This window comes from Sphaerodactylus townsendi, linkage group LG02 (genome assembly GCF_021028975.2).
Source record: "Sphaerodactylus townsendi isolate TG3544 linkage group LG02, MPM_Stown_v2.3, whole genome shotgun sequence".
NCBI lineage: Eukaryota > Metazoa > Chordata > Lepidosauria > Squamata > Sphaerodactylidae > Sphaerodactylus > Sphaerodactylus townsendi.
Genome location: NC_059426.1, coordinates 72416911 through 72435880, shown reverse-complemented (window position 1 = coordinate 72435880; position 18970 = coordinate 72416911). Strand labels below are relative to the sequence as shown.

The 18970-nt window shown below is 43.8% G+C and overlaps 1 protein-coding gene across 1 annotated transcript; it reads right to left on the bottom strand.

The window, feature by feature from the left end:
- Positions 1–10059: 10059 nt before the first annotated feature.
- Positions 10060–18750, bottom strand: LOC125427301 (acyl-coenzyme A amino acid N-acyltransferase 1-like). Its single transcript, XM_048486522.1, has 3 exons — positions 18237–18750; positions 15911–16113; positions 10060–10957 (listed from the first exon to the last, which is right to left on the bottom strand). The coding sequence occupies exons 1-3, from the start codon at positions 18733–18735 to the stop codon at positions 10361–10363; spliced, it is 1299 nt and encodes a 432-aa protein (XP_048342479.1). The 5' UTR covers positions 18736–18750; the 3' UTR covers positions 10060–10360.
- Between the last annotated feature and the right edge of the window lie 220 nt (positions 18751–18970).

Here is an 18970-nt window from a genome sequence, read left to right as displayed (position 1 = left end):
GAGGTTGTATTTTTGAAATTTTATTAAATACCCTGCTCTATCCCAGCCAACGTCGTGCTTAGGGTGGCTTACACACATAATTTAATAACTTCTATCAAAAAACAATTAATACAATAATAAAAATTAGACTTTAAAACACTATGACAATATTGGCATGCTGTGTGGTTTCCGGGCTGTATGGCCGTGTTCTAGCAGCATTCTCTCCTGATGTTTCGCCTGCATCAGTGGCTGGCATCTTCAGAGGATCTGATGCCAGCCACAGATGCAGGCGAAACGTCAGGAGAGAATGCTGCTAGAACACGGCCATACAGCCCGAAAACCACACAGCACCCCAGTAATTCCGGCCATGAAAGCCTTCGACAATACATTATGACAATATTGATGGTGAATAAATGGGTATGCATAGGACCCCTACATAGCCTGAAGACATTTATAATTCCCATCCTGTTTGCACATCCAGTTCTTAACTATTGGGACAGGGGAGGAAGGGGGACAATTGGGATGCCAGTAAGAAGAAACAGACTCCAGTAAGATGGAGTCCAGGCTTTTGGCAGAAGCAGGTGTTAAAGCCGCTCCACCCAATTTTGGCAGCTGGAAACCCTCCTCCGGTACTTCTCGGTCCAGACACAGGACATCCATTTTTGAAGGATTTAACCTCAGCCTGCTCTTTCTCAGCTATCCTGCCATGGCCTTCAGATGCTGTGCTAAAACATCAGGGATGGCGGCCAGCTGGCCCTCCATCAGCAGAAAAAGCAGCCTAACACTCTGAACCAGCTGTGCCAGGGCATGAATATTGTTAAATAACTGGGGAGAGGATCACTCCTTGTGGTATCCTACACACTAGAGGACACTGCTGAGACATCACCTCTCCAAGTGTCACTCTCTGTCCCCAATCCTGGAGAAACGAGGTCAGCCATTGTAAGGCCATACCCTGAATCCCAGTGACGGTGAGGCAGTGGGTCAAAAGGTATTAAATGACCATGTCAAATGCTGCAGAGAGATTTAGAAGTACCCGAGGGACTGACCCACCTTGATCCAGCTGGAGACAAAGCCTGTCTGTGATGGTGACCAGCACAGTCTTCATCCTGTGGCCAGAACAGAAGTTGGACTGGAACTCATGTGCCATCCCAAAATACCTGCAGTTGCTCTGCCATCACGCTTTCAACTCCCTTATCCAGGAATGGCAAGTTTGAGACTGGGCAGTAGCTAGAAGATCTAAAGGATCCAAAGATGGCTTCTTTATGAGTTGTTGTACCATTGCCTCTTTTAGTCCCCCTGGGAAAACCTCCCGCTCTAGAAAGAGGTTGACAATTTCCTGTAGGAGATGCCTCACTTCATAGCTGTTGGCTTTCACCAACCAAAATGGCATGGGTCAACATGTTAACATTGGCCTGGGAGAACAGACTGAAATGGTCCAATATTGGACCAGAAGATAGCCAAGCAGCCTCCAGTTCACTTACTGTATCAACTGTTACTGGAAGGTCATGATGGAGCAACAAAATTTTATCCACAAGAAAGCTTGCAAAAGCCTCACAGCCAGTAGTCGAATCATTAATACTTGTGGATCCCATAGGAAGGAATGTCAGAGACCAGATTACTTTAAACAATTGTGCAGGTGTGAGCTAGTGGACACAGTAGAGGTCACATAGAATTCCTTCTGTGAAGCCTTTGCTGTCACCTCATAGGTTTCATAAACATCTTATAAAATGATCCAGTAGCTTGGTCATGAGTACACTACCAACCTTGCTCTAGTCATCTTAGTTCCTGCTTCATCAGTCATAGCTCCCCAGTATACTAGGGAGCTGGACTGACTCGGGGCTGAAGAAGGCATCAGGGAGTGATCTTTATTATTTGCCGCTACTTCATTTACTGCTCTTCAGTACCATGGAAGTTTGTTGGATGACCTTGGCCTGACCTACCTTACAAGGTTGTTGTGAGGATAAAACTCACATCAGGGAGTCTGGCATTCCAGTCCTCTACCAGCTAATTGAGAGAACTTCTAGTAGGCTTTGGATCCTGAAAAGCATTCCAGAAACCAAATGGATCCATGAGTCTCCATGGGCGGGCCTACACAGGGAGTGGTATCGATGCCAACTTGGGCTTTCAGGGCAAAGTGGTCTGACTATGGAACTCTATCAATCAAGGTCAGATCTACATTCACCCCCATGCCAAAGATCAAATCCAGTGTGTGTTCTGCTTGATGTATGGGATCCGTATTAATCAAGGAGAGTCCCAGGGCTACCATGGATGACACCAGGTCCACTGCTTGTAAGGATGAGGCTGAATCAACATGGACATGGAAGTTCCCCAGAACAATGAACCTGGGGTAGTTCAAGGCCCAATCTGATATTATTTCTAGCTGTCTCAGCAGCATATCTGCGGATTTGTAGGCAGCTGGTACATCAGAATGATAGCCAAACTCTCCATGGTCTCCCGCACCAAACCCACACAATCAGTGCTGGAGATAATTGGTGCAGGGATAGCCATGAAAGAGAAAGCTTCCCAATAGGCATTGCCACTCCCCCTGCTCCCAGCCCTTTATCTGGGAATGATGAAGGACCGAGTATCCTGGTGGGGCAAGTTCTTTCAGGGCGACAGTTTCACCCTCCCTAACCTAGGTTTCGGTCACACATGCAGGGTCCTCATTTTGCAGTCTTATTATTGATGGACCTGGCATTACACAACACCAATGTTGGAGAAGTGTATACCTTCCTAGGCCCTCCACCATCTCACCTAGGGATGGGACAAAGGTCAGAAGGAAGCTGACCCTGACTTTATCTCAGTCTCCTTCTCTCATATGGCATTGTCCCACCACTATATCTCCCTCACTCTATCACCACTGGGATCCCTGACTCCATACTGGGCTCTCTAAGTTGAATTAAAGGTCCCATCCCCTCCTAAAATCTGCCCTAGCTAATTACTAACCCCACAAACTTAACCCAAGGACAAACATTCAGCTGAAAGTTTAGTTGAGAATACAAAATGACAGAATTGTGAAGGGTGGCAAATACTCAACTGTTTGAGTTTTCAGCCAAACATCTAGCCAACTGCTAGTAAGGCTAAATCTAGACAAGCATACTTTTAAGATCTAGCTCTAGCCCATAGATTTTGTGATTTGAAGAGGAAGGGACTACTGGAGTTTGGAATGCAATGGTGAAATAGTCTGTTTGATCACATTAAGGTGACCCAGGTTGACTAGCCACATTTCAAAAGCTGATTTTCAAGTATTTTGAGAATATATTAAGAGTGTGAATATAGGTTGCATAGCTTTGTATCAAACAAAAGAATAGCCAAACATGTAGTCTGAAGCTTCATCTGTTGCTAAAATGAATCACAGCAGTGACGGCCTGTATCAGAGCCAAATTTTCAGGCAGAAACTGAGAAAATTAATGGAAAGCTCTAAGGAGTTGAAAGTACCTGCGTTGCCATAGTAACATGGAGCAGTTTGGTCCCCTTCATTATAACAGCATCCTGCCTGGTAACAAGCATCTGCACAGGGGACCTTCCCAGATGAAACCTGGCATTGCTCCAGTGTTAAAGGGGAAGCTGAGATTGCAAAAGAAGAGACAGGAGTATCAGGAAGTTAGAATGGTACACTCTCACAATACACCTTCAACCTTAAGAGAAAGATCAGCTATTCAGTTGTAAAAGCTAACAATTTAGACCATTGTTAAATTCTGTTCATCATACCAGTCCAAATCTCCACAAAAGCAGCCCAGTTCTCCCAACAAAACAGCTACATTGAGAAATTGTATTCAATAATAAGTGACAACAAAATACAGTTTACTTCACTTCATGAAGAGCAAATACTTGAGACTAACACTTAGAATCATTCAAATCATGCTCCATTTTGCACTGTGCGATCACCTTACTGACACATAAGAGCCCAGAATCCAAGGCTCTGCTTAATTCCTCATGTTTCTTGAACATTTACAATGCTGGCACTGATTATTTATTGAAGTCTCACCAGTAACCTCTACTGCTGCCCACTGCCATTTGCCAGTGGGAGTTAACTAAAAAACATAATCACTGTTTTTGCTGGGTTTTCCATGGAAGTGATGTCATGCTTCACAGTGTTTCCTATGATTCCTAGGGAGCATGATGTCACTTAACGGCTAACCCCAGAAATGATGTAATGTGATGCACTGATGGTGCCCCCGCTCATACCCCGCCTAACTCTTTGCCAGTTGCCAGCTGCTGCTCGGCAATCTTATTAAAGACCTGATGAAGACCTACTAACAATTCACATGCTCATGTTTATTTATTTATTTATTTATTTATTAAACTTTTATACCGCCCCATCCTCTAGGGGCTCTGGGCGGTGTACAGCATAAAACATGGTAAAACAAGTCACTAAAATCTTTAAAACAGCGGTAACAAACATTAATAGTAATCCATAAAATAGCTTAAAACTCATAAAACAGCAAAAAACCATAATACATAATAAAAGGCGTCCGACCCCAATTTAAAATCTACCCCCATGAGGGGGGATGGCAGGACCCCTCAATATGAGGGGACCCTGATGTAACTGCCCTATATTGAAGGATAGAACTGAGGCACTGGGTGTACCAGGCCAGACTGCACACAGCACACAATATGCATCTGGTGTTGGAATGTGTTCTTACTTAGGGTATATCACATTGGCATTATGAGTAGCTGCAACATGGCCATTTCTTGTCAGTTTCTCTCCCCGGACTTTCAAAGGGTAATGGCTATCCCGGAAAAGACATCACATTACAATATTATGACAATGCCCCTTTCAGCCTTCTGATGTATTTGTTACTCATGCTGAAACTACCCGATCAAGATTTACAGTTTTTCCCCCCCTAAGGAAGCTGTACAACCTGAAGAAAGGTCCTCTGCAATGACCACAGCAATCACTACCCCGTCCTCTATATACACATACAGTTCTTATCATCTCAGTGAGAATGTTGGCACCAGACGGGCAAGATTGGCCTAGAACAGGGGTAGGGAACCTGCGGCTCTCCAGATGTTCAGGAACTACAATTCCCATCAGCCCCTACCAGCATGGCCAATTGAAGTCTCACCAATTGGCCATGCTGACAGAGGCTGATGGGAATTGTAGTTCCTGAACATCTGGAGAGCCGCAGGTTCCCTACCCCTGGCCTAGAAGCATATCTTGGGAATCAATAAAAGATGCTTGGTTTCTTTATTAGTGCGCCAAGATACCAAGTTTTTTTAGCATGAGCTTCTTCCCTTTCTCCAGGACTCTGCATTATGCTTTGATCTTTAGAATCAACTTTACTATTCTAGATGGATGTTATCCTCACAACTTCAAATGTCCTGACTATAATCCCACTTGCAGGTTTAACCATAGCATACTGGAAAAGTGACCCAACAGGTACACGACTGAAGGTAAAAGTAAGGTTTCTCTTTTATTTGGTACAGCATGCTCATAGGATTTGTATTAAGGGGAAAACATATTTCAGGATAAGTAAGTGGCTTCTGGTGGCCCTACTGGTGCAGAGAAGCCCCTCACTGTTTTCAGTACGTGGCAGCCATTGTAGCCCCATCTCTGTGATCCAATGAAGACAGCTGGAACAATTTGAAACTTGAAACTTAAAATTTGAAACAAAGGCTGTCCTGAACTCATCTGAAAATAAATGCAGCATCAATTTAGGAATAAGAACTTCTGAGAGAGAAAACCTGTGAGCCCACAATATCATCAGATACCTTCAAGGGCTGGAGCCTGAACTCCAGCTATTGTGTGAATGTAGAGATACCAATTCATGCCATTTAAAGTTCAGGGACTCATCAACAATCGACAGTTGCTCACACACATTCCCTGTAGATACTTTCCCTTCCAATCACACATGCACTGTAAAGTGCAGGAAGACTGAAATGTGACTACAAATCAAGCTTCCTATTTGATCGCCAATCACTGAAAAATACCCAATTAAAATACCCTGTTTTCCATGCATGAGAAAACCTACACCTGCATTTGAAACTCCTTTTGCAAACAGATGGTGGGAATGGAGCTGAAAAATGCTTTTAGTGGTACATGAGAATCTGGTCCCAGACTTGTTAAGGATTGGGACCACAGCTGCAAAGGAATGAGGGAAGATTAGAAGGCTTGGAGTAACAATCTGAGGAGGGAAAGTGGAATGAGAAAAAGGGCAAAGGTGCATAATACATGATGAAATGCTTGGAAGGCTGATGTTGAAACACTGCTTGCACCTCTGCACTGAGAATAGCAATAAGATCTTTCCTTGCTTTTTATTCTCAATAAAGGCAGTAGTATTGATTAGTCTGCTAATATTAAGAATTGTTCCTTATTTTAGATCACCAGCTGTGCAAAAACATAACTGATATAACGTGAAACCTTTGGTTATTTCAAAGCTTATGTCCAGGCACAGCCAGTGCTCTTGATCTAGCAGTCTTTTGAAGATTGCTAATGCTAACTGTGTGACTACTTGAAAATCAGCTCTTCAGCAGCATCTAGTGGACCAAAAAGTGAAAACACAGAATTCTGTTAAATGTCATTGCAGGGGAGGAGCTGGAGGGACAACTTTATGCTATTTATTGCCACCTTTCTCACTTGAACTCAAGGCAGATTACACAGAGTGAATCAATACAATCCACAGATAGGGCATCAATAAACAATGAAATAGGATTAGGGTAGGATAACCGACCAGAAGTCTAAAAACAGCTGAAACAAAGCTTAAGTGTTACCCTTGCCCTTCCTTTTCTTCCATTGATAAGGTTCCTACCTTTCTCCCCAGTCCCCTTCCTTCCTTCCTTCCTTCCTTCCTTCCTTCCTTCCTTCCTTCCTTCCTTCCTTCCCATTGATAAGGTTCCTACCTCTTCTGAGTGGTCAGGGATTTGCTGAGATCCTGTCACTGGAAGAAAGTGGACTGTAAAGTTGCCAGCCTTGGGGGAGGGGGTGCTTCAAGATCTCCCAAAATTGTAATGTATTTCTACTCTGCAGAGATTAATTCCCCTGGAGGAAATGGCTGCTGTAATACATCCCTACGGAGCTTGACCCCAGATGTTACTATGATGCATTTAATTTGTAAGGTGCAGTTGTAAGGTGCAAGTAAGGTGCAGTTGATATTATGATGCACTTATATAACAGATAGGTTTCAGATGTTGCGGGCCACAATTTGCGAGTTTGCCCTGGACTCCATTTTCTGTAGATATGGCCCTGCTTTGGGTCTATCACAGGAATTATAGGTTATTAAAATGGCTCCCCCCCCCCTCCAAAAAAAGCAGCAAACAGCATCCCAAACTGGAAGCATGAGGCAGGCAAAATGGTGGCTAGGCTTGCAGGAATCAGCAGGGCACTTCTACATGTGTAAACTGAGAAACATTGGGAAACCCCACTTCAGAGCAAAGTCTCAGGGTAAGTATTGCATGCAAAGAGGCCTCAGGCGCTTGACTGAAACACATTAAACTGTTCATTAAAGCATAATGATAAAAAGGAGCAAAGACTAAAAGGAAAGTTTACAAGATTACTGACACATTGGAGAGATTAATTCAATATTGCAAATAAATTAACTGAAAATCCAATAATAAGATACAATAAAATATCAGATGAAGAAAAGCAACGGGTTCAATGGTAAAGTACCTGACTGGAATCTGCTACTCATTCTAAGTTAAAACTAGGCTAAATCCAGAGGTGGGATCCAGCAGGTTCTCACAGATTCCCGAGAGTAGGTTACTAATTATTTGTCTGTGCCAAGAGGGGGTTACTAATTGGTGATTTTGCCACGTGATTTTTGCCTTAGATATGCCCCTCCTCCGCTCCTCAGCAGTAGCGTGCAGAACTTGAAGCAGTCTAGCAGGAGGTGCACCGGCGTGCATGGCAGCCTGTGCCTCGCGATGCGATTCGTTCCGCCCAAGGCCGGTAGCCCGGCAGTCCTTGCCACAGTCCCCCCCCAGGAATGCCCAGCCCCCGGAATGCCCGGCCATGCCCCCATCATGCCCCGCCCAGCCCCATTGGCGCTATGCCACAGTTTGAATCCCACCACCATGGGAACCTGTTACTAAAATTTTTGGATCCCACCATTGGCTAAATCCTAAATGTTACCACACATATCTACCATCAACAGAGCCTGCTCTTGCCCTGAACTCCCCCCCCCCCTTCTCATAATCAACAGTGGCCCTAGACAGGTACCCTGTTCCCCAGTGGAGGAGTCAGAGTCATGGAAATCTCTCCCCGCCCCCACACCCCACATACTACTAGTTTATTTTTGCAATCCATTTATCTTCCAACAGGACAAAATCTGTGTTACCATAATGTCTTCATTGTCCTTCAATACTAAATATCAACTAGGATGTTCCATAACATTTTGCTCCATTCCTCGAGACTGTGCCATGTCAAGCTTTCTTGTTTCTTGTGTCATGCGTCTTGTATCAGCTCATATTTAGGTCTTGCAGTTGTCTTACCCTACTCATCACCTTCCAATAAATTTTGGGATCCTGAGTACTTGTAAGCATGCAAGGATATTAAGAAGGGCACCTCTTGTCATCAGGGTTGCATCAGTATCCGGTTTTAGTGATCCTCTAAATCAGTGATTCCCAAAGTGGGCGCCACCGCCCCCTGGTGGGTGCTGCAGCGATCCAGGGGGGCGGTGATAGCCACAGGTAGAAACATTAGTACATATAACTTTCTGTTTAATTGCTATTAAAATTTTAAAAAAATTAATTTCCAGGGGGCGCTAAGTAATTTTTTTTCTGGAAAGGGGGCGGTAGGCCAAATAAGTTTGGGAGCCACTGCTCTAAATATATACGACATGCTTCTGTGAGGTGTGGTTGCAGGTACCATTTATTGCAAATCTGTCCAGTTCATACTGTGATACATTTGCTGGAATTTGCCTGCATGCCAAGCTTCAGTTGGTAATCATTCCCAGAAATAAATTAAGCTCTTGGATAGTATGTGAGGCTTCTTCTGTAGAAAACCCAGTGTCTAAACATTCTGCTAGCACAGGGGTAGGGAACCTGCGGCTCTCCAGATGTTCAGGAACTACAATTCCCATCAGCCCCTACCAGCATGGCATTTGGCCATGCTGGTAGGGGCTGATGGGAATTGTAGTTCCTGAACATCTGGAGAGCCGCAGGTTCCCTACCCCTGTGCTAGCACAAGCAGCATCCAAAATTTGTTCTTTAGCCAACAATCACTTTTTTGCATACCTACACAAATCTCCACAGTTTTTATGCAGGGAGGTAGGGGGCAAAGGGCCTATGTTTCTCCCTCACTCCTGTTGAATTTGTCACAGCTATTTCATGGAATTAATCTTATGTCCATATATCAACATCTTGTGGCTTTCTGTGCTATGCATGCACAGTTTCTCTGATCCTGGGAACAATCATGGCTCACCTGAGAGCCAAGATCAGGGCACCATTATTGTTTTTCCTGTTTAAGATTCTAATTATTCATGTGATATTTATGATTCTATTTGTAATTTTATGCTGTTAGCTGCCCTGATCCAGGCATTTGTTGGGAAAGGCGAATAAAAATGTAGTAAAAAAGTAATAAACATCTCAAAAAGTTTATTCTCAAAGTTTTATGCCAGCAGATGACACTTTCCTCAAAACTATTTGGCTCTCAACCAAAAATCATTCCTCAAGAAAATTTGAACTGTTTGCCCAAGTTGTCTAGTCCTATTTAGTGGTATTGTCGTGTTTCATGAAATATACTTCAAATAAAATTAGAAGTCAAATAATTCATGCACCTTTATCATAAAATTATGTTTAATTTTTCTTTTCCTTAAAGCTATTTTTTTTGTGTGAACTGTTAGAAGATACTGTTGGCCTGGTTTGCAAGTATGGCATATGTCTGTGAGAATCAGACTTATCATCTCTGTGTTGTTTACACACTTCCAACCTTGCAGCTGTGCATATTAGTCCAAACATGCCCGTTTTTCAGACCCTAATGTAGATCAGCCTGGAGATTTTCATGACCAGATTAACAACAAATCCTTGAACCCAAGTTTACTATTCACCATCCAACATAAAGAAGGCAACAATGAGGAATAAAGATGAACCAAGGGTAAAGGAGGGAAATACTTTTATTCCTTTGAGGTACACATAATAAGCAACAGGGCTGCTGAAACTATAATATTATAAAAGTGCTATTAGTGTTGCTCCCAAAGCCCTTCAGTGATAAGAGGAAAGTAGCAACCAGAGAGGAGTAAGACAGTATAGGGGAAACTTTTGTGTGGATGCTTGCCATTCCAAATGCCTCTACGTTCACAGTAGCAATGTGAGCTGTGTGGAGAATCATGTCCATGTGAAAGCACCTCTGTAAACAGACGATGCTCACTTGATCAACATATGTTTATTTGATTCAGTCTGGAAACTAGAAAATGCCACTCGTAGCTCATCTTCCCTCCTAACATCACACATTGCTGCTTCCAGCTGGACCAAGGTGAAGCTCAAGGAATTTTTGGATCTCCTTCCAGGAGTGCTCTTGGGCTTGGGCATGAGGTTCCATTTCACCTCCCCATTGTGTAGGTTTCATATAACCTGGGATCCAGGAGCAAGTACACAGTGGAGAACAAGGAGGTTCTATGAGATGTCCAGCCTTTGGATAAGACAGCAAAGTACAATTATTTTTCCCATACTTCTTCGCTCTGGCTATGGCCAGCTCAGCAAACAACTTGCTGTTGAAGCCACGGTCATCTTCTCCCACCACAAAGAGTACGGACCCGTGGGCCTTTTCCAAAGGGATGACAGACGCTTGGTGTGCCTCATCCCGAGGATCTCCAATGATTTCATGGCCGTCCAGTGCTCCCATGCTGTTTATGAGAAACTTTTCTGGGTAGTAGCAGACACCAGGGATATAAATATCCCTAAAGCGGAGTGGCGCATCATTTACAGTTGTGGTACCATTGATACAGACTGCTGCAACTATTTGCACTAAGAAGGAAGCCATGGCTAGTGCAATCTCAGATCCTTTGGAGACTCCAATTACCCCAAGTCCTGGGCCTCTAACCTGTGGAAAAAAACTCATAAAGTTAATACAATTACTGCATCAGTGACTTAAGAGCTACATTTGAACACAGATTATTATGAGAAAGATTCTTATACCCTGATCCTGGTGGATCCTGTGAAGTCAGAAAGATAGGATATAAATTTTGTAAAATAAAAATCTCTATATATAATTGAACAAACGTAGAAGGTGGAGACGTTTCACTTCCAGCCAATCTCCACACATGACTCATTTCAGCCAATCACCACGTACACATGGCTTGGGGGTGTGGCTTACACAGAACCAGTAAACCCCAAAACAAACAAAACAGTGGAATTCTGCTGTTACTTGCTGTATACACAGCAGACTCCTTAACTTCTGAGATCTAATGAGAGAGGGCTAGCTTGGATCATCCAGGTCAAGGTACCTTGGGCATTTTGAGCAGTAGGGAGGTGAGAAAATGCCCTTCAACAATGCTTTTAAAGAATACTGTGGCTAAAAGGGGTCCACTGGGCTACATTTAAATCCTAAAATCTCTTCTCAGTAAGATACATTAAAAAGTTAATTACCAGAGTGGAGACTGGGGGTAAGAGAAAGAGTGCCTCTGAACATACATGAAGGACGTTTCTCAACAGTTTCTCGCTGCTGAAGAATCACAATCAGCTTCTGCACAGCTGAGACTTCAGAGCACTGGATGTGACTTCCACAAAGTCATGAACTCCAGAACCTTTTCTTTCATGGTGAGTGAAAGAAAGGTAGGGGAGACTTACCTGCCAGGACCTCTTGGCACTTCTTTCCCCAGCTCACTGCAATGAGGAAAGAGTCTGGGAATCCCAGCAACCACTTTCCCTCCTGCCACAGTGACTGTGGAGGCAACGGCTGTGGGAACGGCCTGCAGGCTTCTCCCATTGCCAGGGAAATGGTGGCCTGAAAGGCCTAACCAGGATAAGGTTCGGTGGGAAGACCCCAAAGAATGCCTGGGCAAAATTGAGGGCAAAGGGACTGGCTGGGAAAAGGATGGTAGTCAACAACAACAATAATGAGCTGAGGAGGCAAATGCTCATTTCCAGTTTGTGCAGTTATCCTCAGTACGGCTATAGACTCACAAATAAGGAAATAGGAGATGTGAATAAGGAACAGGGGACCAAATTCAAGCTCCGAAGTAGCTGTTGCCTAACACTGAGCTCCACAGAGGAAGGGGCGTGACTTCCATGAAGCCTCTCTCTAAGCCTTAGGAACTTTCCTCCAACTTAAGTTACTTTTCCTCCAGTAAAATGTCATTCAGTCATTTATGCAGACCCTTCTCCAGTGGATCTATTTTGCTCAAGGTCTATTTTGCTCAAGGTGTGTGTGTGTTAAGGGTGGTCAAGAGAGGTTGCTTCCAACTTACAGTAACCCTATGAATTAAAAATCTCCAGAACGCCCTATTGATCAGCTCTTGCCAGCTGAGGGTTTGTGGCTTCCTGGACTGAGTTAATACATCTCATATTGGGCCTTCCTCTTTTCCTGCCGCTTTCAACTTTTCTTAGCAGTAGTGTTAATTTGCAAGATCTGTTCATGATTGGATGTTTTGGATGACATTGATTCATAGAGTCACCATGAGCTGGAAGCAACTTGACAGCACTTAACATGCAGCATTATTATCTTTTCCAGGGACTCTTGTTCTAGCTTCACTTTAGGGAAAAACTGGTTAGCCTGAGGCAAATCAAAATTGCTTTGTGATATTTTAAAGATTAACTAGTGCAGGCATCCAGGAAGAGGAGGACGAGAAGGGAGATGGTGACGGAGGACCAAAGCAGGAAGAAACATGGGAGTGGCAGGCCCTCTCAGTGGGCACCGTTAACCCACCAACAGTTTTCTAGAACCTGTTGTATTTGTTCATACAATGGGCTTTACTGCTAGCAAATACACAAATGGATATCTTAGGTCCGTGGTGGCGAACCTTTGGCACTCCAGATGTTATGGACTACAATTCCCATCAGCCCCTGCCAGCATGGCCAATTGGCCATGCTGGCAGGGGCTGGTGGGAATTGTAGTCCATAACATCTGGAGTGCCAAAGGTTCGCCAACACTGTCTTAGATTCTGTGTGTCATGTGAAAGTGACAGAATTGGTGACTTCCGGCTGTAGGTGGGTGATTTTTTAAAATGTGCTCTCATGTAAATTAAATCCTTGTATTCAAGCCCAGGGTAGTAAGCAGTATTTAGGGAGTGATGTTTTTCTCAGGAACACCACAGAGAAATAAGTAGTTAAAGAGTCTTTCTCCCTACAGTATCATTTTCTCCTTGAATTTGGAAAAAAACCTTTGAAAATGGTAAGGGAATTAAATATCAGGCGTGTTTTTTAATCCTTTTAGTATTGTCAGTCTTGCTGTCTTGTGTACCTTCCAACTCTATTTTACTAAGGGTGGCCACAGCAACAATTTCAGTGGTATTTTCTCCCTTCCTGTCTATGTAGGATTGACAAAATGAAATACTTCTTTACATAGCAAGTGAGTAAAATGTGGAATTCTTTGTCAAAGGATGTGGTGATGGCCACTGTTATAGAGAGCTTTAAAAGGAGATTGGATAGATTCCTGGAGGATAGATGTATCAGTGGCTATTAGCCATGGCAGTTAAAGGGAACTTTCATGTTCAGAGACAGACAACCTCTTAATACAACAGCCAGGAGGCAACATCATGGGAAGGACTGGACTTGGCAAGACTGGGATTCTGATCTAACCCAGATCCCGCTCTGAAGCTCTAATTACTTCACCACACTGGCTTTCATAGAGTGGCTGCTGCTGAATAGTAGCAAGCAGCCAGGTCTAGTTGAGTCATGCAAATTGGGTGGTATCAAGTCACACAGAAGTTGCTGCCAGGCCTATAGCCAGGTGTGACCTGGAGATCTCCCAGAATTACAAGTGAACTCCAGACAACATTAATCTGTCCCCCTACAGAATATGACCGTTTTGGAGGATGGACTCTACGTATTATATTCGGCTTAGGCCTCTCCTCAAACCCTGACTTCCTCAGACTCAATCACAAAATCTCCAGGAATTTCCCAACCTGGAGCTAGCAGCCCAACAGGCCTGGGCCCAATGAATACTCCTTCAAAAGCCAAACTAGGCTGAAAAAAACCCTCCTCTTGGCCTCTGCCCTTTACTCACTAAAACCTAGCCACTGAGAGAATCCGTTGCTTGAAACGACAGGTGCTTCTTGTATCATTTTCATTTAAAAACTTCTTTTTTCAGATTTCACTTTTTTCTGCAAAGTTGGGGCTGTTTTCAGATTTGTAGAATCTGTAGAATTCACAGCTCCAGTCACTAGGTTTAAGCATCCAAAGATGTGGCCAACTTTGCGTTAGAATATAAAACAAGTAGGAACCATAAGAAACTTGTGGAGGGGGGCATTCCCCCACTCTTTTTTCCTTCCCTCTTGCCCCCTTTTCTGTCAAATTTCCCCCTCTCTCTGCTCATCAGCCTTCTCCCCCTATCCCCCTATGTCAGTCTTTCCTCCACTCCCTTTTCTATCAATCTTTTCTTACCCCCTTCTCTCCTCACCCCTTGTATGTCAATCACCCCGCTTGTACCCTCCAGACCTGCTCAGAAAATGTCTCCCATCTTCCCCCCACATCTTAGCATCATGCTTTCTCAGTTTCAGTCTCCTGCAGACAATCCCCAGTTTTCTCTTTCTCTCCCTCCAGAGAATTCTCCCTCTTCTTTTTCCCTGCTTTGAGAGGAGCAGCCACTGTGACAGAGTCCCTGCAAACTGCTGCTTGTCAAGAGCTGTGGCAGCTACATCAGGAAATCCTGTAACCAACTCCAGGGTCCCCAGGAGCCACTGCAATTGACGCAGCCCCCCCCCCCCCCCGAGATACCAGGGAGATGCCATGTGAGTGCATATGCAGAGATGTTCAGTTTGGCGGGGTGGGGGATTAAAGAGCATGCATCAATTTTGGGGACGTTTTTAGATTTTTTGGGGGGAAGTTTTTAGATTTTTTTGCATATAATATCTGCAGACAGAGTCAGGTTGAGTCCCCAAATCTCAAAGAATTTCCTAATCATGAGGTGACAACCGCATTAAATATGCCAGTTCACACATTATACTGGGAATAATTCTCAGGCACAGACCTAATTTGGATTGGGACTACAGAATACAAGGAGAATGGGTTTCACTCCCTCCACTCCCATTTTCCCAGCCTGAAATAGTCCCAAACTGCTATTGAAATGGTTGGTGTTTGTCCTCTTGGGGAAACTGACACATCACCAGCAATACATTTAAGTTTCTCCAGTGGGCAAATTGAGGCTTTTCTGGGAAACCAGATGGGGAAGGGGCCGAAGCACCATGTGCACCCTGTTCTCAATCTGAATGGCCCCTGTGGCCCAGCATGGATCTCCAAACGCGGGCATAATATGTAGTTGGGTCCTCATTGTCAGGTATTGCAGACTTTTAAAGTCGGGTATTCCAGCGAAACAGGTATTGTAGACTTTTGAAATGACACCTGTTTAGCAGAGGCACAAGTGGTATGAGGTATAGCCTGCAACTCTGTAAAAATTATAGTTGATCTCTAGCCTTTGGGTAATTTCAAATAAAATACTTTTTAAAAGTCATAATGATGTGTCCACATGAAGACTGTCCTCTTTCTTACATTGTTCTGGTCAGCAGTCAAAATTACATGCGATATTTCCCCTACATCCTCCCTGGTTTCTTATGATCAGACATGCACTGCAAGTTTCATGCTAGGAACTTAACTCTTGCGTATATATGGGCTGATTGGACTGGAACCTTACATGGGGGGGGGCGGGGGGGCGGGGGGGGGTGTTGCCCTTTCCACCTCAGTATGTTCAGCTGCTAATCCCACAGCCTTCTTTTCAACTTCTCCTGTAAAAGGTGTCACGAAACCAACAAGGGAAATTTATATTGCTGTAGAACCGGAAAATAATTTGTTGTACTTTGTAGTTATACACACAAAAAGACATACCCTCCTTAAACCCTACCTTAGGGTGTTTTAAGAGCAACTTGGCAGCTTCCTCAAAATACTCCAGGTTCACTTCCGCCAAGGTCTGGGGCAGATCCTCGTATGCCATGTAGGCCAGAGCCAGAACAGCGAAGCCTTTGCTGGCTAACAGACTAGCCCGGAACTTAATGAGCCCTCCACCGCCACCAAACATATCAATCACTCCTGGAAATGGGCCAGGCCCTGGAGGCAGGCAGAGCAGTAGAGAAGAGGCATAGGTGAAGAGCTGCAACTTAACAAAAAGACTTCCATAGAGAACGGATGATATATGTGAGGCCTCTTTCAGTTTGTCTCTCCCCACCGCATCCACCCTTCTGACACAAGACTAGCTACCGTTTGTCCTGCCTTGGCAGAAGATCCAGCAGTAAACAAAATCATACCAACTCTTATTATATACTTCATGAAGAAAACTGCTATACTAGCTGAAGGGGGAAATGCTTGTTTACTCAAACACAACGGGGAGAGAGTTCAGTGGGGATGTGATGCCATAGAGTTCCCCCTCCAAAGTTGCCATTTCCTCCTCAGGAACTGGCCTCTGTAGTCTGGAGATCAACTGCAATTCTAGGAGAACTGCAGGCAGCACCCAGAAACTGGAAACCCTAGTTGGACCCTATCTCAGGATCCAGTTCTACTTCTGGAGCTACGTGAATAAATAACTAGAACGGCTTTATCCCCTTGTTCTGCCTGTCAGGCCTATCCTTTTGAGTGCAGTAGGTTGCATGGCATGTGGCCGTTTGAAAAATTTGGCTCCTTTTAACGGACTTCCTAGTGATGAGATGTTACTGAATGAGTGGGAGGGATTATTCTGACTACTTGAGTCTACTAATTTTCTGTCACAGACATCTGCATTATTGCTGTCAGTAAACTTATTTCCAATTTCACTCAAAACAGATTCTCAGACCCTCATTGTACATTACAAAATCCTTAGGTCAGTGATGGCAAATCTTTTGGGTTCGGTGTATCAAAAATTTGGAAAATGCCTAACTTTGTTGATGTGTCACCTCCCAAAAGAGAAACAATTCTTGACATATTCATTAATTTTTTTAAAATGTATAGTCAAATCATGTGTAGCGCTATGTATTATATATAGAAATGTCAAATAATTATAAAAATGATTCAAACAGGGAGAATAGTTGTTGTTGGGTGTTGGTGAACGCTGGCGTGTCACCCAAAACATCATGGTATGTCAGCTTTGACACGCGTCAATTGTTCGTCATCACTGACTTATGGTAGGTGATTAACTGTGTCTTTGAATCAGTCATGAGTTGCATGTTCCCTGCTGAGAACTCGGTTCCTAAGCATGCAGGGCCCCTATTTAGATCTAGTGTAGTACCAGCATTTCCATTTGCACAGATATTTACTTTTACAGTTCAAGAAAAGAGCCAGTAAGCCCAACCAAATTCATACATTTTTGGAATAAGGGCTGAGTTGATTTGTGTTCAGTATGCAATGTGACAAAGTGTGGAGGACAGGCATAGCTTGCTGGAGCTTCCATGATCAGAGGCAATTTACTAGCCAGAGGGAATATCTTCTTTACAGTACCTGGCCCAGTACAGGAAGACCCTTCTTTATATTGTACAATCATTTTGCATCCAACTTGTCCAGGGGCGAAGCGAGGGGGAACTGCACCTGCGGCATGTGCACATCCCTGCCCTGGAACTTTTCAGCCCTGCCCACCCCGGTGTGTGCCCAGGGCATTAGGCCCCCTCCCACCATTGGTGCTACGGCTCTGCACCTGTCTCAATGTGTCTGTGGGCCAAAAGCACATAGAATGGATCTGAATGAAAGCATGTGATTTGGTCTCATATAGTTACAATAGAACTAGTAACATATTTGAGTATAGAGTTAAACTTCATACCATTGAAAACATTAGTGTATCCACCAGTATATTGTATACATTATCACATATTAACTTGGACAAAGTCACATTTAAACAAAACAAAAACAGCCTTGAAAAATATTTTATATGCATTTACACTAGATTTAATGTTCTCTAATGATTTGAATACTTTTGTATAAAAACTTTCATACTATTCATTTGGAGACAGTAAAACTTTGCCTAAAATGCATTTCACTCTTTCAACCCAATTAAAAGGTTAAGGAGATTGAGTTACATTTTTGAGCTGATATTCTGGTACAGTTGTCTAAAATATGGGTGTCAGATGTTGGGGGGAGGGGCAATTTCAGTGCTCGTCCTAGGCAACATTTTCTGTAAATATATCCCTGGGCCATTCACCATTTTAGCCAAAAGACTAGGGCAGGGATGGGGAGAGAAGGAAAACAACAACAAAATACTGTTTCTTTACCTGGAGGCATGAAAAGGGATCCTCGAACTTGACCATCCTTGATCTTGATTTGTTCCACTCCAGGGGTCACAAACCACCTCTCAATAGTGCAAGTAGCCAGTGGTGTATCTTTTTCCGAAGGCATCATAACAAAAGAGCCAAAAAGATTGATCTGGACATGGAAGGGGCTGCCTATTACATCACGTTTAATCAATCTGTGGAACATCTTCTCTGGCTTCAGGGACCAGAACAGGCCCATGGGACATACACCTGTGTAGTCACCACCCACAGCAGATGCCTTTTTCACATCTATTTCTCCGGCCTCATTTGCCCAGTAGAAGGCCCTGGCTTCAAACTTCACATTCTTCTCATCTATCAGTGATGAATGCAGGGTCACTGGCTGGGAGGGGGTCAGGCCAACGGCTCGAATCCACACTGGTGAGTCAGCAAGTGATATTTCAGGAGTGACCATGAGCTGGACCATGGTAATCAGCCTTCGATGACACCTGGGAAAGTCCATAAAATTTGCAGTAAAATAAAGAGAACGGAAGATGAGGGGATACAATAGGAGCACACTGGGAGACGTGATAAACACTGGGGGCACTACTGATGATTTCACTCATTTTGTATACTCTTCTTGTGTGGTAGATTGAGCTATGACTGCTGAAGGAATAATTCATATTATGGAAAAGACAGACAAGAGAAGCCAGACAGGTACTACATGGAGACCATTTTTAAAAGACTCAATCAATTTC

What these genes read in the sequence shown, in the direction of transcription:
- LOC125427301 (XM_048486522.1), bottom strand. Translation starts at nt 18,735, where the DNA reads ATGGACTTTCCCAGGTGTCATCGAAGGCTGATTACCATGGTCCAGCTC. An exon ending in ATCCCTTTTCATGCCTCCAG is followed by an intron (nt 16,114 to 18,236) that starts GTAAAGAAACAG and finishes GCCTGCCTCCAG; the next exon opens with GGCCTGGCCCATTTCCAGGA. An exon ending in TGCTCTTAAAACACCCTAAG is followed by an intron (nt 10,958 to 15,910) that starts GTAGGGTTTAAG and finishes TTTTTTCCACAG; the next exon opens with GTTAGAGGCCCAGGACTTGG.